Below are 21,444 nucleotides of genomic sequence, written 5' to 3'. Positions count from 1 at the left end.
GGAGAGAAACGCGCGGAGAGGCTATTGTTTGTTTTGTTTTGGCGGGCAATTTTAAAACGGTAACGTATTCCACAAACGCAAGCGGAGAGTGAACGATCTTTCTTTTCGTGCATATATTTAATTTCAAATCATTTCTATGTGCATTTTTATCGACACCATACTACATATGCAGACACAATCATATTCTGATAATCGAAATATGCACACTAACGCCAGGCAGTCTACGGTACAATTATATAATACACACATTGCTCATAAAGACGTGTCAATTAACGAATCGAATGATGCCAATCGAAGTGTCGTACAAGGTGAGACGAAGACCGTTAATACAAACAGACGAAATATATCGTCGTGAGTGACCCAGCTATTCCGATGAGAACAGCGTGTGTCTTGCTATTCAAAAATGTTTTTACTCAGTTGATCAGCTTGAGGATTATCTGTGCCCAAAGCTCTGTACACGACTTGAGCAACTTCGGCGCTCAAATTGCAATTGATACGACGCCAGCATCGCAGTCATCATCGTTTTAGATAAAAACAAAAAAATACACGACTCGGCCCAGTAGTCCATATATACTATAGTGTTTATATATATACACACGCCAAAGACTGTGAGTGAGACGTGTCGCCTGACAGCTCAAGCGCCCGAAACACCACAGCAGGTCGAGTTGATATGGCCACAGGCCATAAGAGTTCACGATGGCTGTCGCTGGCTAAGTAGCGTCGTTCGCAGCAGCTAATATATAATGTACGATATGAAGCGAAATTCGTAATTAACTGGCTACTTAACCAAAATAGATGCGCGGAAAACCATACCCCTCTCGCCTACTATAACTGTGTCATGGACAGTTCAGTAAATGTACGGACATTTCGTAAAGATGCTGATGGGATGGACCACTGCCACGGCCAAACGTTCATCCACCCACATGTTGTGGTACGCGAGGAACGGGAGGCGGTAGTATACTTCTATGAGAAAGACGAATCGCGATACTTGTTCATTTTGAATTTTCGCGCTTAATTTTCATGAAGCGATTTCATAGAAACAATATCATCGTTGCTGCTAGTATTAGACACGCCCCCTCATAATAGTTACGCTGTTTAGTGCGCAACGAGTTAAACATATTAACCTTATTAACATGCGAACGTTCTCATTTTCCGCTCGAAAGTCGCCATCTTTAGTACCATCAGTACCGATCGTGCTACTCAGATGCAGGGCTATATGGGTGTGCTGTTTAGTATTGGCTGGGAGAGGCTTTGACGACCATTCTAAGCTTCGAATAAGAGTCATGAGATGTTCGGGGCAAGCAACGGCTCTGCAGATTCGTGCGAAACTTTCCACGCTTCCGTTACTGACTAAAATTTGTCCTTAACCGCTGCTCCGGTTTTTTCATATATGCTACTATTGGACTGGATGGAATAAGTGCGTTTCGCAAAAATGCGTGTCAATAGCACACGCATGTGCGTGCAATGCATCTGTATGTTGTAAATATAGGAGTTTCAGGACCACGCGGTGTCACAACACTCAGTTATATGTCAAATAAGTTGTTTCTAAATTACGCTGTCCGAACTTAGTACCGATCTACAGGCTGTACAAGACGGACACGCATATACTTTGGCGAAGAAATATTGAAATTTCCTTCTCAGCCCTCGTCTGGGTGAAGTAAGCTGCCGCTCAGTAAACAAATAGTATGATATTTACCGGGATACTTGCTTTAATCATCTTTCAAATACCCTTACAGCCTTTCGTTTACATGTTCTTAATAATGGTCTGCCAATGTGAAAGAAGCTATCCTGCTAGTAAAGTAATTGTATCAGCAATTCGGAAGAGCAAACAAAGAAATAATAGCCAAAGGCGCTTCTGCCAGCTTCGTCTGCCTTTCCACCATCTCCGTTGTCGTCACTGTCACAGGTTCTCACGCGACTTTTAGGATTACCGCTGTGCACGTTACCAAACGTTCGTTTGTTCATCATTGGATTCAGTAAGCGCGACTAGGCAAGAGCACAAATGACAGTAGTTGTTGTGTTTATTTGTGAAGTTGAACGTTGAAAATGTTCGCTGAGACCCTGCACGCTTGCTTTAGTTAATGTTAATTAGCGTTCAGCACGTTTGGCAAATAGAAAAGTGAGAACGAAGTTTCACGATTCCGATAATCGATACGTAAGTTAACAAACTGCCAAGTGAGCTGTCCCAAACAGCTGTCATTAAATATGAACATTTGTAGATATGTGGTGCGCTAGCGTCTAGAATTAGAAAGTACTGGAACTATACTATATTTAGACTATGTGTCAATAAGATATGAGAACAGTAGGTTCTTTATATTCCAATGGTTAGATGTCAGCTTGAACCTGTAAAAGCAAAGGTATAAACAATTTCCTAGAAAACACATATAATTTGTCCGTTTCTAAAGAACGCTTCCATACATAGTTATTTATATAAGCTAAAGGTCAGTGATATAAAACTGACCTGATTGTTATAAAACTCGAAACATTTCCATATTTCTGCCAGTCAGCAAAATACCTTTGTATACGATGTTGTGTTGTTATCTGAATAATCTTTCTGATGAACGTTTTTAGTGTTCAAAAAACGATAACGATAGAGAATGCGAACGGGGAGAGAGGTAGGCCACGCAAGGATATACGAGTTATATACAAATTAAGTCAAACTGATAAAGTTGTACTATCGTTTTGTTTCGCGCTTAACTGTTTTTGCCCAATTTACCTTTTCAAAGTGCGTTTGTGATTGCCTATTCCTTGCTCGATAATATCCAGCTTGTGTTGATTAACATCGACTAGTTCCTCAAAAAATGACTTATACACTATGGTTCAGCAAATGTTCTTCAATACGGGCAAAACATTTCCAAACTGTCAAGGAGAACGCTTCACGCTAAACAATCTAAGGTTTATCGACAGACAGCTTCCACCTTTTTCGATGGCTAGCAGCTGTTCTTCTTACCAGCGTTATTCGTTTGTTAGCCTGTTTGACGTCGGCACTATTGATCATACTCAGCCAGTCCTATACACACGTCGCCTATATTTACTGTTTTCGTTCCATTTAAAGAATAGGCAGAACATTAGTTGAGCTCACCAACATTTGCAACCTCGTAAACGAGAAAATCACTATCGAATCACATTGACGCTAGCACAACTACACAGATATACGCTCCGACATTTCTTCACGGCAGTAAATCGTCTCAGTCGGATGTCATTACCGTGGTGGCTATTATTCGAACAAGTACAAACGACCCCATTGGAAATTTGTTTCTTCTATTTTGCAAACAGGATGAGCCCCATGCTTGGGGAAGGGGTGTACTCCACCAGTTAGCAATGCCAATCTATCAAAAGAAAAATAGACAGCCTCCACAATTCTGTTTCGATTGTCGTTGGCGATCCAGGACTGAAGCACACAAGCTCTTAAACGATGCTTGTTGATTTGTACATTTACGTACCAGGCAAAAGTTGCGAGGCCCTGGGTTTAAACATAATATCGAAGCCAATACGTCTAGGCTACGTGAGTCGTTGCACCGTTATTTGTCTAGAAGCTGCAGAGCAGAGAAAAAGAGATTGTAAAACAGAAACAAAAGGCAAAGTATTATCGGATTAGTATCGGTAACTTCATAATAATAATAACAATAATGACGATCGGAATTGCAGAATGGATCGAGTCGTTTTTCTTGATCTTTTCGAGCGATAACAAAATTAACTACGTTTCGTGTCTTGTTCGTTCAGGGGTCAGCGAGCCGATCATCCATGAAGCTCGACAATTTCCATCGGCGCACCCTGCCAATTGATTAATTTACGAACTAACGAATTTCTACCCATCAATCCACCAAGGCCGTAAGCAAATCTCTCCTATTGTACTGTAATGTATTATACATCTCTGACATAGGACCAGTGACAAACAAAAATCCCTAATTTGCAATGTTAACACTGTGGGAACTGACACAATCTATCGTTCTCTGCACTAGAGCTTACGATTACTGGCTGAATTATCCAAGCGAGTTGTTTCAAAGATATCATATAATCGTTAACGGAACATTTTAAATATTCCACGGTGAGTAGATTACTAGATAATATAACAATCATAGTGACACTTGCACCGAATTACCGTAATGTCACATTAGAGTAAGCGTATGGTCAGGCTATTATTTAATCGGTAGCTATAATTTGTGTGCATTTATTACGTTCATTTGATCACACAGTGCATTGTATAATTTACTATAATTTGGTACAGAAAATGCCAAAACGCATTGGCATTAATGTCGAACAGTGACGGAGAGGTGGGTATGAGCGATTTATACAGCAAAAGAAGCCCTGGCGTTGTTAGCGTCTAGAGACATAGCTGGAAAAGCACACACAGAGGTGAGATAAGGTACACGTTTTAAGGTTTACAATCAATCCTGCTCAGGAAAGCATATTTGGCCTGCCCGGTCAGAATTTACATATGCAAACAATTCAAGCTCGAATATGGCATTCGAGTCCATATTGTAAATGATTTTCGAGCCTTTAAGGTCTCTGGTTAGAAAAATTTGCTGTGGTAGATTTGTTCGCCAGATCTTCGGATGGATCGACTGCCATTCCAAGCACTTTACCTAGAGATACTGGCTGCCAGTTAGCAGAGCTTGTAATATTCTAATCTCTACGTCATCTCTATTTCTAATCTCTACGTACTTATATAGAATAGAAAACGAATCAATCGATCACTACTCACCTGTCCCATAGGGCTCTCACAAACATGATAAACATAAGGAAGATCATGTTGGCCTCTCTGTTTACTTGTTACTACCATGGACTTTACAGAAAAAAGCCTTCGAACCTCGGCGAATAAGCGTACTGGTATAGCTTGAGGACGGATATATTTTTACTATAAGAGATGCGCATGGTCTGGATCTATGACGACACTATTCGGATTTTGAAATTGAGCTCGAAAGATAGTCAGGACAAGCAATAACATCAACAAAATGATCAATGCAACTCTAGTCGATTGGCATTAAACTGACTGAGCAAACTTTAATATCACGACATGGCAGGCTAGAAGCGCAAGACTGCAAAACGCCTTAAACTCCGACGATATGAGAATGATGACTGATACTAATAATGCAAACAATGATTTTGCTTCTGTCATATTATATATATTAGGTCTATAATTATACAAGGCGCGGTAATTAATCATCTGTTTAGTTTTTTCACGTCGACTCCAAACGGAATATCGCTGTAATCGATATTTGATTGAGCAGAGTCTGTGGAAGATCTGTTTCGTCGCGTTCGAACTTTGCTATTTCTTATTCCCTCCGTGTTCGAGTAATACGTCACCTAAATAACCTAAATATGTACTTCGCGTTCTAGGAGCTCGCGTCTATAGGTATTCGTCGATTCGACCCAAATGTTCTGCATGTTATCACTGCGCTGTATAGCGGCATTATTGTCTATCACGAGAAGTGACTGCTCACGTGGCGGCAGAGGGCTGCTATTGCTGGTGGCGCACTGCAGATGGCTACAGCGTGTCTCACTTAGTCCATTTCGAGCTTTCTACGCGCACCGCTTATCCATAATGTATAACGTTAGCCTTTGCAGCAGTGTCCGTCCATCCATTTGCATCGGTTGCTATTAACGTACAGCGCAACCGGCATCAAAGTGATGATACCACGTATTGGACTATAGGAAGAGATCGCCTGCATTACACTCAGTGTTTTTTCATAAGCATTGATGTCAATGTGCTGCATCGCGCACAATAAGCGAAAATACAACACAACAGAGGACGTCGCCATCTTAGTTGAGTTTTACGGATGCCCGGGAGTTTCGGTGAATACATGTGGCGCCATCTGTGTTAGGTGGCGGCACATGTTCTACGAACCCTTACCGACGAGAAAGAGAGCTCCACGCTCACCCTTACCCTAAATCCCTCTCCCGTTCTGAAGCCTGTCGCTTAGCTGCAACGCACTTTTTTCACGAGTGTTTGCCCACATGTTTAAAACATTATAGATCGACCGAGCACTATCATATCTTTGTTGAGGTTCCACGGAACAGATGGCGATGTACTGCTTGTTAGGTTATTCCGCATTGTGAAATGCATACAAACAAGCATAAACAAACATATCTTTGACGATTTGTCACCGGAAGTCGAGAGGGTGGTAGTTGCAACTGTTTGTAGTGGAGGACGCAAGTTGGCTTGTCTATTGTTTTAAATCAGACTGCTACTTTAAGCCGCCTAGGTGGACATTGCTGTGCTGTCTTGATCAACATGACTGCTATATTTTTGTTTTTAGGATTCTGCAATGTTTGTCAGCAAAACGATGGCTATTGTTTATTGCCATTGGCTCGTCCGCTACAAAATGAAAAACCAAAAATTAGAGTTTTATTGCGTCGATACTCGTTTGTACGTCCACCCTCACAGTAACAATAAGCTACTATGATATAATCGCCTCTAATAAGCGATTTTTCGACTATAAGTCATCCGATCAGAGATTTTTTCTGTTTGTGTTGTCTAACCTATGGTATCAGCGCGCTATATCTAGCCAAGGGGCAGAAAACAGGCCTGCGACAAATTTCGCCACAGAGATCTCAGCGCTAAACGGCCACAAGCCGCACTACCAACGCTGGCCAGCATGACGCATCGATTAGCGTGAGGAGTTCGGAATAACAAAATTACGCATCTAACGATTGTTTATGTTGCGAAGACATCTAGAAGCAGTGAAGTAGTAGGCAAGTCTTAGACCAGTGCCAGATAAGAACATTAACGTTTTCATAGTGACATGCACAACAGACGCTACACAGGGCTTCTTGCTCTCGTGACTATTGCGTTTAAGATAAATTCGTTACATATACAAATATAATGTGACTTTTAGGTTATAATATTGTCAAACAGTAAAAAAGTTGGTAAGAACTTTTCAGAAACGTGCCAAGGACGATTTAAAGGTTATGAGTTGTATTCATAAAAACCCTGAAAAGACGCTGGGCCACAATTCATGATGCGTCATTATTACCATCATTAAAGGCAACACTTGCATATAGTTTTGCTCTATTCTATCCAGTGAAGATAGTTTCTTCGATATAATATTGCCATAATCAGTATAATACAGGCACCAAAGATCTGAAGCTCCAGTGAGTGTTCACCATTTTAGGCCAGCTTCACCCTCCGAACAAACCCATGTTACATCAACTGATCAGTATGTAATAATATTCCGAACGGTGAAGATGATACCGCAGCTATAAGATGCACTGGGATTATTTCTCTAAGGGCGAGGTAAAAGGCAGCTGTTAACGATACCATCGTTAATGAGAAGGAGAGAGCATGAAAAGAATATTGGGGGAACGGAGGTCCGTTAGGAGGACAGCACATTTACCCATTTATACAACAAACAATGATATTTACTGTCATTATTATTATCATCATCATGGTTGTAAACAGCACCACGGCTGTTGTTAGGGCCGCGGGCAATCGCTTATAGAAACAATCATTCAAGAGTGAAGCAGTTCAACGAAATTGTGTGGTTTACGCTTCTTTGTTGCCCCATACTATGGAAAACGTATGCGGCTAACTGGCAATCACCTTGGTATATTCCTTTGTATGAGACTGATTTGAAATAGTCTGATGTCGTCCGTTTGCTTTCAGTTTCACTTTCACAAAGTCGCAAACAACACCACGATTGAAAGGTGGTCTTTTTTTTTTTTTTTATGATATGAACCCTAAATGTCGTCTATCTAAAATCCAGAATAGTGTCGAATTATTTTGGCATAATGGGATGATTTCTTCGATTTGACTTCATTCAAAGGACCTATTGGCGGGCACGGCCCCAATCAGGTTTCAGATGTGCTACCCTTAGCAACAACGCGATATGACTTAAGCGGAGAACCTAATTATGTGTAGACGCTACTCATTGTATTCAATGCGCATAAAGTGCAATAGTTATGACGTGTGGTGACAATTTGTAAACATTGTAATAAATTATTACGCTAGGTATTTTGCGACCCCTTGCTGTTCAGCGACTTTACTCCGAGGTGTGGGTGTTTGTCCTACCTAGATAAATATACACAATAAAAAATAATAGTGGGAAAAATTATTTTAAAGTTAGTAATCAGCATAAAGTGAGCCTCGATAAACTTCCTATCTTCCATCATCAGGCTGCCATCCTGCAAAAACAGATGAAAATCTTTTTTTTATATAGATTTTACAGTAGTAACTGATATTATTTAATCATATAGGTGATGATCATATAGGTCCATATAAGTACACCTCTTTCGCAAGCTGTAGAAGCTTGTGCCCAATTCGTCGTACACTAACATAAATGCAATGTCAAATACATTTTCCGATAAAAACTTGAAAAAACATTGTTTTTCATCATCACTGCAAACAGTATGCTACTCATTGGGTTGTATGCTAGCATGACCGTCGCATCATTTGTGACAGATAGCTGTCAAATAAACAATGGATATATTGGCCAATCCAATAGAATTCGTCCCTCGAACACAGTCAGCCACAAGGGCAAAAATCCTACAGCGGAAATAATGTAACGCAATGTAGCAGTATTGCTTTCATGCGTTATGTACGCAAATCGCTGGCACGCACGCACGCACGCACGCACGCACGCACGCACGCACGAACTGATCAAAGTGACACGACCCTGAATAACTTAAGATACACTCCAGTATTTCCTCCCTGTTTTCAATGTTGATTGCAAAATCGGATCACGTTCGTTTCGCGTAGTCAGGCTCGAAGTAATGGGTGCACGAGATCCAATGAAGTTTGATGACGGTCACGCGTCTGTAGCACAATCGATTCCCATACTAACCCGACTTGAGCAGCTACAGTGCCACCAATCACGACAAGTTATATATTCATGTTCTTATAACTTTTGACTTTTTGTTATTACTGATGATAACCGTGAGACTTCAGCCGAGCGAAGAATGATGCCAGCTATTGTTGTCACTCGTTTCTACGGAGAGAGGATTACGTGCCGTAATGTTGGATCGCGATGTGTTTTTACGTAGTCGTTTCCAGTGAAACTGAAATTGGTTATCGATATCAGTTCTGCCACACCATCGATTTATCTGTGCGTTGTCTATCAACGGTACTAAATGAACGTTATTTACAAGATTATAGACAGGAAGATCGTATGATCATCAGATGCGGCGTCAGGATTATGATACATCCGCCGCTTAGCTAGCGTTAACTAAAATATATAATAGCTAACGAAAACGTTTTCGGTTTACTGTTACCACATTAGGGGTTTTATAAAATGGCGCAATTTCAACTGGTAGACAATTGGCGAACGCAAAAACCCCTTTCGTATGTACACGATTAACGCATATTTACGGGTTGGCTCGACCGACAGTTACAACACTCGAAGACTGATGGATTCGGCATTCATCCGACGTTCACACTACAATGCATTTTTCTTAATTTTTTTTTCTAAAATTTTACTTGAGTACTAATCTACTGATGATGCCTATAGTACGACACGAAGGTGGTGATGGCCGTTAAAATATGCATACGTGGCTGGCCGGCCAATTCAAGTTGTCATGAAAAACTTTCTCAATTTTACGCCGTTATATCATCGAGCTTTCAGTATCATTCAAAAGTGAACTTAATAATTATGTGTAATTACGAATATAGACGACGTAGATTTCCGTGTCAAACCTGATTGGATCTATCGCGTGCGGCTGCGAACAAAATAATGACTAAGGATTGACGTATCTCAGACAGATGTGGTCGAGTTTACGGACTGGTTGTAAGCGACGCTGAGGATCAGTTGTAACTTTGACAGGAGGATAGTTTCGAGTAGCCGTTTCAAAAATAGCGGATAGACCTTGAGCAGGACATCTGTATAGGGGATATGCTATTTATTAGGAACTAATATATTTTTTGTTATATGCTTCTAACTGTCAATTTTTTTTATCAACTTAATTGCAAGCTGAAGAAACAATTGCAAGGAACAAATACACTCATTACAATAACGCCCGAAATACAGTATTACCTTTAACGGTACAATAAAAAGCTCTTAAAGCAGCTGCGATCAGTACTAGCCCGTCCACACAAACGTAAGTACCGTACAGTAGATCAAAACAATTGAATAGTGGTTGCCACTGGATAGCACAAAAGGCCGATCTTAACCGTACAAAGGACTACTAGCAGATTGTTACTTATGGCCCTTTTTCGGAACATACATTGTCCTCCATCGTGCCGTTGACCTGGCTTTACTAAAATAGTCAAGATATATAAATAGATGGACCTTTGGATGACAAAATGTCACTTCCTAGGAAGACGGAAATAGAATGTGGACTGAGTCTTTGATCAATGCAGCGATCATTACATTATCGGACATCGGATCGATCGGAAGGCGAAACCGTGGGAGGTATTATAAGTCATACGCATCTTTATTAACAACTGAATAACGGGACTCGCCGTTCTTCAACATGGATGGATTAACATCGCTACTCTGATGAATAATCGTTAGTCCTGCAGATGGAAGAAAGTTTCCGTAGGCCAGCTACACAGCGTTTTGTCGCTTCCTACAGCCAATAGTTTGACCCATGCGAAGTGTTCTTCTTTCTGATATAACACTTTTCCGCACTACACAATGATTCGAAAGATAACTGCGTCCACCTGGAACCCGTAATTTTACTAGGTGGTTTCCCTATATCGACGAAAGAGGCGAAGCTGATAAGGGGAGGATGAGGTCAGATTAACATTTGTCAATTCCCTTTACCTCTAAGACGGTTTCAGGCATCCAGTTAAATATCCATAAATTGATTCTTAGTTCCTGGCTAGTTGCGGAGGTGTGCAGACTGTCGCACCTCCATAACTACCCAGGAATCAATTGCTCTGCTAATTTTGCTTGATATTATATTTACTAAGTAGATATTCTACGTTCGATCAACCTCACTTGAACTCTGCTACGTACACGGATACAAAATATAAACGCGTCTAGGGATGTGATGTAGGGGGTAATGTACTATTTCTCATTTGAGCGTTTATTGAGTATGTACAGCTCGTTTGGCCTATATTCTTTCCATATTTCAGGGATGTCATCAACAGCCACATTCTATGAAAGCTCGGCAGTTAAACTGATTTCTTTTGTCTCCTTTTATCGAAATCTTGCGCCATCGTCGCCTGGCCAAATTCGATGGACCATTATCGTTCCGTTGCCGAACTATAAAGATTAAACACTACATTGTTGACTGAAGCCAGGGCATAGGCTGAATAATCTTTCTGTCTCTTATTACGCCTTGGGTGCCCTATCACGCTAGTCGTTTCTACTATTAGAAATGCGTCTCGTTCATTTTATTCTACTGCGTCCGTCTCGTATACGCACGACTAATGTCGAACAGACCTAGACGTGCAAGGAAACCTAAAAAATGAGACATTAACTATTAATGAGGCATTCTATGATACTTCGATGATTTGGATTTCAGTTACTGGTAATTTTTCGAATAAAGAGAATCACGATAGATCACGATAGAAAGACAACGAGCAACCGCGATAGGTCTCCGGTTCGAACTCTAGATAGATGCGAGCCGTAAGACTAAAGAATATAACAATTATAACCGATTCTATGGACAGTTTATTGCTCGCTGTTTCTAAATATATGATATTTGTCTGGAGAGAAATATCTTTGTTTTGATTCTAGCTCCGCTATGTTTGTCGGTCCAGTTTGAATATAGGCGTTTTCTCACCTGTCCTAATAGGCTTTTGTGGACGGCTCGTCCTCTTTCTAGTAGTCCACTTCTTGCTTCTGCCGAAACATCTACAATATATAAACAATACAACCAAAAGACAATGGGCAGCTCAGGCTAGACGGAGGTACGGGCAAAGGTCTCTGGCCGTGAATCTAACGTTTGAGCAATAATGTGGCCATCTTAAGTCAACATTATTGCCGTCATCATTAAAGCTGTAACTTTGCGGAAGGCGATGAAACGACAAAATAAATTTAAACGATTTCCCGCTTATTTCCAAATCTTTTAGGCTGCACTACAATAACCGACAACCTCTTCAGCGGCATTTGCGTATGGATCCTTCGTAGGAAGTTGCTCCAATTTCTCAACGTTGGTACTATTGGTGAACCTATAACAATAATGACAGTGGTCACAGCGCAACCTAAACAAGGTTTCATTCGTGACTTGAACTAATGAAGGATTAAAAATCTGCGGGGCTAGAAATGTCAGTACGTGTCAGGCTGAACAGTCTCGGTGAGGTGTTTGACACAGAAACGCTATACCTTCAATCGGAATACACAGTGTGTTCGATGTCTCTGCATTTCTTCATTATACCATTGGGCATGTGTTGTACAACGAAAGTCGGGCAAAAATGCACGAGCCTAATTTCGATACGTGGATCTTCGTTTGGCTGGCGAAACCAAAACGACGATCTACATATGCACCAGAATTCGAATCGGAGCAACCAAGGACCATGTCGTAGTTACTCAACTATACTAACGTCTACCGGTGTTTCTTAGTAAGAAGTTATGCTTCACTGAGTGACAAAGATCGATGCAAAAAGGAACGATAAGGAGCTGTCCGCGCTTAGATTGCATTAAACTGAATCTTTTCCTATAAATTGCAATGTAGCATGCTTCGGCAAAATCGGACGAGGTAATAACGGTATGCCTTTATTCAGATTATGCGATTTCCGATACGACTAACGGCTACGGTTGCTTATGCGCACACAGATCATTTGTGGACAGTGACAACAGCACTAGATGTTGGAGCAGAAAGAATGATGAAGCTTTTGTACAAATAGTAGCCGAACTGTCCATCTTCATCACACGCCATTTCTTACCACCTCTCGCTTGACTTTTAGCAGACAATGCCCGATCGACCCGCTGTTATCTATTGGCAACATCGCCAGGCGTCAGGAAGGGTTCAATAGATTTTTTTGCTTGACAATTGTTTTCGATTGTATCGTTGTCTAACGCTACTGCCGAACGCGGTAATGGCAGCGTGTCAAGTCAAACAATGTTCGCAGAGAATGAGACAAATCAGTTGGGATTTGTTAGGGAAAATTGCTTGTTGCTTTTTGGCATTTCTCGAAACATATGCGTTCTACTTCACACAGTCAGTATGTTGAATGAAGCTGCCATGGTGCACCACGACTTTGATATTATCGTTATGTAGACGTTCCACCTGAAATTTTTGTCCAACCCGACAGAATCATGAATGAATTTACAGGATTCTTAGAGTGTACGTTTTCAAAAAAACGTGGAAAAACTGCAAAAATAAGGGCTCAGCCTATAGAACTAATAATAATAATGTAATAACATTATGTTATTAGAAAACGAGCAGCTTTTGCATAATCGGACAGGCAACCCAATCTGGTTCAACATCTCCAGCACGTGTGTGTGTGGTGCTCGTCCTACTTTTTGGGTCCTACGGCAAAAATCGTCGCTACGTGACACAATCTACAGCGAAATTGTGGGGCACTGTACAGGTTTAAGAATTAGATTTAACACGAACAATACAGTTTCATGAATGGTGTCACCGTTCAATGGGTTTTTGCTGCAGTTCGACCAGCCAGTGAAGAAAGTAAATCGGCTCGAGCTAATCATTGTGAGACTGTCACACTTCTACCCATGGGGTAGAACTATGAATCGTGTTCGCACGATCGATCCCGTCTGGCAAGGCAATACTGTAGCGCTACTTCAATGGACATGTAGCCATTTCCAGCTCTGTTTTTTGCTTGACTGCTACTTCAAGTGGGGGAAGTCGTGCATTACGATACGAGCGGACGAGAGAACACACGCCGTCGAGTGCGGTTTTAAGTACAGTTGAATGTGGAATTAGTGACGTTCCGCTTAGCGGGAACAATGATAGCTTCAAGATAATGGTACGATTTTGTTTTTTTTTTTGGAACGAAATCAACATTGTGAGCAGATAGACCTTTTTAAATATACAGACCCTGATCGATACATGAAACGTTATTATTTCGTATTTATCGCATATATTGGGTTATTGAACGTTTTATCACGCCAATGAATATAACAAGCGTTCATTTCGATTGCACAGATGTTTCTCAGTCAAAACATGAAATGTGATGGACGTTAAGATGTCTATCGAAGCTGCTTACAACACTCTTTGAAATAATTTTCCAAATATACTAAGATACTAAATATCGTGGTCCATTATCAATACCCGATTATATCAGTCTCTACGATCTAACTTAGATATATATATATATATATAGCATAAAATTCATCTCACTGAAATACACAGTCACCTGAATCCTTCTGCGCGCGACGCCTTCCCAAGCCTCACTTCCCTAATCGCTTTACACTTTGTTTGAAGCGACAGGGCATATTCTAAACATATTTGCACGTACAAAATCAGTGCGGGCCACCTATACGAGGTGACAGAAAATCTACAAGTGTTGGTGTTAGCTGTGGCGGAAAGCGCCTTAGCAAAATGTCGAAAGTCGACGACAGACAAGGCTATTTATAAGCGTAAGCTTTTACCGTTGTCGACAGGGAGTCATAGAACGTCAGCAAAAGATATCACTCTATCCTCACACGATGTCAACGGGGAACAGTCGTAAGCAGCAGCTGACAGGCCGTAGGGATTTGGCGCACACGAGTCTGAATTCCAGCCTTAAGCGGTGCAGTCAAAGCGTTCCGTCAGACCCAGTGCGGGTTCTGAGCGGCAGCAATTTGACGCAAGCTACCATTTCTCTCGACACAAATACAGGTCTGTACATTTGCGTTCGGGGACAGTGTACGAGTACTAGCTACCCAATAGTTTATTTGGGGATCCATCGTACATATCGTGTGTCCTTCCTCCAGTAACAGTGAACCTGTGTAATTATTATTACAGGTTTTTATTATCGTGTCTATTATTATGTATTTCTAAGGAGAACCCGCATGCTGTCTTGGCACAGTTGTCTGCTGCTGCTGCTGCTGCTGCTGAGACAAGCGAATTCTTGTACATCATTGTATAAGCAGCTTATTGAATCGTTACGTTACTTTAATTTCAGTTGAAAATGGCGGTGAATGGATAAGCTTTTTTTTATACTCTTTTAGCTGAACTCGGCCAATTATGTGACAAAATCAAAACAGATATCAGAAAAACACTCGCGTCGAAACGTTTTTTCCATCCAACTTCTTTCGTTTCAACGTTGTATCTAGCTGTTCACTAGCACCCGAACTGTTCATCCGTAGCATTATCGCCGGTTCGACGGGCGGTTCAGCGTTGTTAAATCCTTGTCTAGTCTTGCGTCCGAGTGTCGCGCTCTTAACGCGTCGCTTGCCCTAAAGTGAATTCGGCGGAACTTATCTAGAGCTGACTTTCGGAGCTAACGAAAAAACCGCGGCAGATAGATAACTCGATATTGCCTATTGTTTGCAGGACAGGCGAGAGTTCAGCTTATCTTATAGTAGTGGTATTAATATAGCATTAGTAGCGTTATCTCAAAAGTGCTACTTTTTTTTTTTATTTTCCGCCTTCCATTTTCCTTTCAGTTCTATATATAGCCAAATTATGTATTATATACGGATAGAAAAGTTACGAAAGTCTTACAATTTGCCTGAATTTTTTTGCCGTATAGGGCAATTTTGTCTTAGCTGTTAATCTTTAAATGGATCGATGAGTTTCCTATAATAGCCCTAGAGAAAACAATGCTACAGATACTTGAAGTGGGCATTCGTTGGGCTACTTGAAAGAAAACGAAAATTCAATACGACCGATTCCACAAACTTCGTAGATACCCGGCAAATGCTCTCCTCCTGCCACAAAACGTCATAGCCATCACACTCATCATCGGCCCCGTTATTTTTATGAGAGGTCGAACCAGAGAATAAAAAAAGCCCCACAGATACGAATCACATATCAGGGGGTCACGATTCGTTTTTCGCCTTCCATCTTTTTCCTTTTTTTGCCATTTACTCATCCGGAGCAGACTTTCGTCGGCTTCGTTTGAATGACGAGCCATGACTAGCAGTCGAATCCGAAAATTTCCACTCATCTGGAGCCATCTCCTCGTCCTTGTTTTAAAAGGCGACACGACAGGTTTCGGTGCCTACTCGACGATTTCCTTATGATCACCACCACAAACGAACAAATACCTTTGGGTAGATTGCGGAAATTTAAATAAATGAACGAATGGTAATCGAGACTTAAGCTAGGTTCTGAACTTTGCATTTTTTTGCTCTTATTCGACTAACAAAGTAAAACCAAAACAAGGGTTACCTATTTAATTGTTCTAGCCAGAAGCAGACATTGGTACCAGCTAAGTATAATTAGCAATGCCAATTAACAACCGACTGTCCATTATTACATGATTATCGAAGGAAATGATGGGAAAAGATTTTTAGTTGAATTAAGTTAGTTAGTTAATTAGTTAGCTAGTTCTTACAGTAACCCCTAACCTTAAATAACACGATAATCACTGTTGACATTTCCCCATGACATCTAGGTTCCAAACGGCCTTCAGTGCAAATAATTTAATATAAACATTGTGCATTGTGAAACGCATATACGTTTCATTTACGGTCCTCATGAGATATCCTAATCTAAAAGGCTTTTGGAACATCAACCATGTAGGGGTATCTTTAGTTAATAAGACGCATCGGCACCAAGCGCCCATACGATCAGCAATACGATAACAGTTGATTCAATGCGATAAAAATACATCTTTTATATACGCGCAAGTTAATCATAGGCATTATGATGTTTCTTTGCAACATCTATTGTCGAATGGCCAGCCAGGTAATTTTGGGCTTTTGGTTTTGTTGGCTTGCTGAAAACCCCCTCCTTTAAATGCGGGAAGACATGCACACAACTCGTCACCGACTCGAACAACAGTCTTCTTGTTACTATTTAATAAACTTTACCCATTTTGCTATTTTATGACCGTACCTTAATGGGGCTATCGTGCCCGGAAAAGAGGTTTTTTCACAAGTGATCTTTTTTACGCATAGCAACAGTAATAACCGGTCGGTCATGTAGACCCCAGCAACGACATCTTCTGTACAAAAAAGTTCCACGAGCGCTTAAGAAATCGCTTGATTTTATCGGCCATGTCGATTGCCGGTGGAATAACACGCAACAACGACTAATGGCTTAAGGCGTTTCAAGGCCCAGCAAAAAGGATGGCTTCGCTGGCGTAATAAACGCAAATTAGTATTTAAATAATATCAAACCATCCCAATATATAGGTGTGTAAGCAGTGAACGATGTAAAGGTATTGTATTTTATGTTACAATTTTGTTCGAGTAAGAAACTTAATTTTACGATGCTCTACGTTGCAATGGCGATGGACTAATCCTGTAAGAAATAATTAGCAATGGTAATAAGGATGGATTTCGTGTATTCTGTTTGCTCACAACCTAGATACCGGCTAAATAACCCAGAAATGAAAACATTATTCCAGATATGATATTTCATTAATCATGGTTCATATAGACAGGTCATCAAATTTCGTAATTAAAGAAAGCTAATCCCAACTAGGTATTAAAAAGAAAAAAAAGGGTATACCTAATAAGACGGCGGTCAGTGTTAGCAGTCGAGAATAAGAAGGTCTTCAACCTCTACTGGCTCACCACGTATCTATATTTATATGGAGGGGCATACATTCATATACGGGGTAGTCCTTCAGCAAATGTGGAAAATAAAGATGCACCAAAAACAAGGTTTAGATAGCATTGTGCACCACTAAGCAGTAATAACCAGTCCAATCGAATCTTTACGAACCGACTGAATCAAACAGGCCGTCGTTCTAACGACGTGGATGGTGGTTCAGGGAAGTGTTAGGGCTAATCTACGCTTTTCCCAGAAACATGGTCCCCTGGCCTTCTGGCTGATGATGCCTAGTCGAGCGTTACGTTGCACTTTCTAATATTGACCCATTTATTGCTCTCCACAATTCAGCTGCGCGAAACATATAGAAATCGTACGAAGAAAAACTCATGTAAACTTCCCTATTTGATATTTATCATTAAATAGATTCGACTAGACCCAGCGGTTTGGCTTCGTCTTAAGTTTTTCGGTGAAACCTGTGTATGCGACATAGCGACAGTTCCGAGTAACTCGGTTCGCCTTATAGGCCACAATACCTATGCTACGTAACAACAATGTAAAATGAAAAATCGGTCCGTTTGAATATCTGCCTACGCTTACGTTATGTTTCCCGAGTACGTTATGTTTCTACTATATTTAATTCGGAGCGAGTTGTGGTCGCCGACATGATTTACAGAATGAAATCTGTTTCGATACTGAGAAGTGTCCATTGAAATAAGATTCTTTTGAAATAATGATTTGATTTCAAGTACTAAAATTCGACAGGACATTTTGTATATCTTGTCAGAGAGGAAGTTTACGTAAACATAGGGCCACCTTGACCAAAGAATAGTTCTTATAAAAAATGAGCTGCCATGGAGTGGTAATTTGTATGTGTTAGTAAAAAGCTAGACAGCCTTGAATTTGATTTGGTTACAAACATATTCAATGTAGATCGCTACCAAAGCCGATCCTGTTATCATATGTGTGTTTATCCGTTCTGTTGACGCGAAGCAGACCGATAGGGAACGTCAGCTGACTCCTAAATGTTTACTTTTATCGTATTTTCGAGGGATGCGACGCTCACACCACGCGCGAATATCTACGATTATGGGGACACGTTTTGGGGAAGAGGTCTAATTGTGATAGTTCGTATGACTAACCCACTCCAGTATAGTTCTATATTTCACCTACATATTCTAATCTTCCCACATGAGCATCATACTTGTTGCTATGTGGTTCTATCTGCTCGTTCGCGAGAAACTAAACTAATCGTACATTTAATTTCTATAGGCTTGTATTCAACTGCAACTGTATTTAGAATATAGTAAAAGTTTACACGTTTAATACAACTATACGTCCTGCATGGCCTACCCTTAAGAAAAAAAAACAACAGCATTGTCCCATCGACAACTTTTTACCAACTGTTTCTCTATAAAACTGTATGGACTTGGTAGAGGTAATTATACAGATAGCTTAATATTTGAGGTAGCCAGCATCAACTATACTTTACGTTGTCAAGTGCGTGGATGACAACCAATATATTTCTATTTGTTTCAATTTGTAATTTGCCGTTCCGATGGTGTCCTAGAAAATTATACATGTCACACATGTCAGTTTCAGGTTAGCACATGAGCCTATTTGACGTTTACTCAATTCTAGTATTTAGAAACTCAGCTATTAAAATTAGTGTGAATAATTTCTAAGTCGAAGTTGAAGAATCGTCCATTCATCTAAGTTGAAATTAGAATTTTACCAAATGTTCGCGAGTGCTTTCGTTTTTTTACTTACTCAAGTTCTCTTCTGACTAGTCCCAACAAAACTACGACGGTTCTAAAACGATGGAAAAACGGGATGCCAGCGCTTAAAGTTGAATTACTACGCGCTTGTGAAGAAGCATAATCTGCTGAAATATAAGTTGTAACGCATTTGTATTATATATATATATATATATATATATATACGTATTTTCTCTATTTCTGGCCGCTCTACAAGCTATTTGGTTCTGCCGTTTCAATAAGTTCGACGAAACGTAGACAGAATTATAGGTTCCGATAAGTGCGCTTATTTATTGCTTTGTATTCTGTTTCTTGGTAAAAGCTATCTTCTCCTTTTCCAACTTCCTCTTTGGTTCGAAGGACTGATTTCAGCAGCTAACGTAAAGACAAGGCACAGACACCGTAGACTAATATATACATTGGCCTGAAACTGAATGACAGAATTAAGCTAAACAACAGGCGTTAAAAGTCGCAACCCGACAATCTTTGGAGCGTCTGTGTGAATCTGTGTGTGGTGTACTATATGACCGAACACGACATTCTGACAACAATACAGTCTACCATGATCGTTAGAAATAGAGAAACCCTTTTGTACTCCTACTTAGTATCACAGTCTTCGATATCATAGTTAATGGTAATATATATTACCCTCAGGTACGACGCGATCAGTGTAAAAAGTTCCAATGAGTTTTTTTGATCGTATCATGCATGGATTTGTGTTGTTCTCGCTGACGCATTAGTTCTGGCGGAACAAAGGCATTATTATTAAACATAACTACCAACACAGGCTACATAGATGTTTGCATCTGTATCGAAATTGGCCCGTGTCAATATCCGTGTCACGCTTTTTTTTTTAAATGCCATAGTTCTCGTACGGTGCTATAAAGCTACTGAACCAATGGAAATATCGCAATAGGAACACATTGTATAAATATTGTTGTGCTTTAAAGATTTTCCTATAGCCTATACCATAGATAACGCTATTGAGCTAACAAAAGGTGTTCAAACGTTTCGATCGTTACTTCCGGAGCTACTGCGCTACGGTTAAGTATACTTTCAGCCAGTCGATGGTCCCTTGCAGCACGAGACACCTTTCTACGCTCGGCTCACCACACCTCCTGTCACCCCCCGAAGTTCAATAGCAAGTGGTGATGCAATTGGCCTGTTCGTTAGCGGATTCTCAGCTGGGTCTCATCTCGCTGATGCAGTTGGCGGTGCAGTTGGGTCAACAAATAAACGGACTGAAGAGCTACCCCATTGTGATCACATATTTATGCCGTATAGTAGACGGGTAGTAGTTTTCAAAGGAACTTAGCACATGAACTGCTGTTTCGCGCCATTACAGACCATCGAACCGAAATCGAGCAGTAGCGAAGCAGAAGAAACTTGACAACAAAATATTAGTTGTTGTATATATATATATATATATATACTTTTTACTGCATTAGCGAATGAATAGGCTAGTGAAAATTGAGGTCCGCTTGTCACTTTGTAGGAAGTACCGTAATATCTACGATTAGCTATGGCTTCTATTATGCTCGTATGCAGACAACAAGTGTACCCAAGGTGTCCTTTATTTGTAGGTTGTTTAAGAACATTTGGATGCATGGATTTCGCCTCTGACTCGGCGACTACGATCAGCATCCTCTAAATAGTATCGCTTACGTATTTACGTTATGTTACGTACAACGTAATCTCTGTTGTATCTTGGTTAAAATGGAATTCACTACAGCGGTACAAGCCCTGAAGGTTTCGTAAAGCCATAAATTTAAAGAAACTAACTGAGACGGGCACCTTTAGGATTTTCATGCTAGTGAAGAATCACGCGGTCTTGTGCAGTCGGCGTCAAATAAGTTAGAAGGTCAAATACTGCGCATAAAAAAAGTCCTCTGCCAAACCACTAAAGAGCGACGAATTTTGAATTGTTTACGTTACACAAGGCAAGCTCTAGTTCTGCATACCACGACTCCAACGAAATCTATTTACTCTTTCCTAGACATCCGTCATGAAGACAAGGACAAGGTGCCTGTTTAGATAAAGGCTATCTGGCCACGCTTAGTTACAGTATGTCAAAAGGTGTCGTCATAGGCGACAGTTACCGTTTTAAATTAAAGAAACCATATAGCAATACGCGATCAGTGTTTTGCAAGGCGAAACCAATTTCCCGATTTCGCTTACGATCTCGATCGAAGGA

General features: G+C 40.5%; 2 protein-coding genes and 1 long non-coding RNA gene across 9 annotated transcripts in view; 1 reads left to right on the top strand and 2 right to left on the bottom strand.

Annotated features, from left to right (window-relative positions):
• The window catches only part of LOC111254236 (trafficking kinesin-binding protein 1-like), a 112,159-nt gene that overhangs the window by 84,013 nt on the left and 6,702 nt on the right, over positions 1 to 21,444 (bottom strand). Inside the window, exon 1 of one of the 5 annotated variants that reach the window (XM_086975576.1) lies at positions 4,706 to 5,745. The exons of 3 other annotated variants lie outside the window; for them this stretch is intronic. Coding sequence is in view for 1 of the 2 variants with exons in the window: in XM_086975580.1 (XP_086831706.1) it covers positions 3,444 to 3,477 (34 nt within the window). In the remaining variant the exon portion in view is untranslated. Of the gene's footprint in view, positions 1 to 3,443; positions 3,493 to 4,705; positions 5,746 to 21,444 lie in introns of those variants that run through there. One more of the 5 variants, XM_086975580.1, reaches the window with a different exon arrangement.
• LOC147754269 (uncharacterized) lies at positions 1,058 to 21,380 on the top strand. Its single transcript, XR_015317620.1, has 2 exons — positions 1,058 to 2,155; positions 3,724 to 21,380. It is a non-coding gene; the product is annotated as an uncharacterized LOC147754269 (long non-coding RNA).
• Positions 10,926 to 21,444, bottom strand: part of LOC147754267 (uncharacterized) — a 39,863-nt gene continuing 29,344 nt past the window's right edge. Inside the window, exons 5-7 of one of the 3 annotated variants that reach the window (XM_086975592.1) lie at positions 19,264 to 19,378; positions 11,668 to 11,738; positions 10,926 to 11,342 (exon numbers count right to left, since the gene is read on the bottom strand). In XM_086975592.1, the coding sequence (XP_086831718.1) occupies positions 11,281 to 11,342; positions 11,668 to 11,738; positions 19,264 to 19,378 (248 nt within the window). In that variant the 3' untranslated portion in view covers positions 10,926 to 11,280. Of the gene's footprint in view, positions 16,010 to 19,263; positions 19,379 to 21,444 lie in introns of all 3 variants that reach the window. The other 2 variants (XM_086975591.1, XM_086975590.1) reach the window with 2 other exon arrangements.

The sequence above is a fragment of the Varroa destructor genome, unplaced genomic scaffold (assembly GCF_002443255.2).
Source record: "Varroa destructor unplaced genomic scaffold, Vdes_3.0 BEIS01000007.1, whole genome shotgun sequence".
Taxonomy (NCBI): domain Eukaryota; kingdom Metazoa; phylum Arthropoda; class Arachnida; order Mesostigmata; family Varroidae; genus Varroa; species Varroa destructor.
This window is presented reverse-complemented; position numbering and strand designations above follow the sequence as displayed.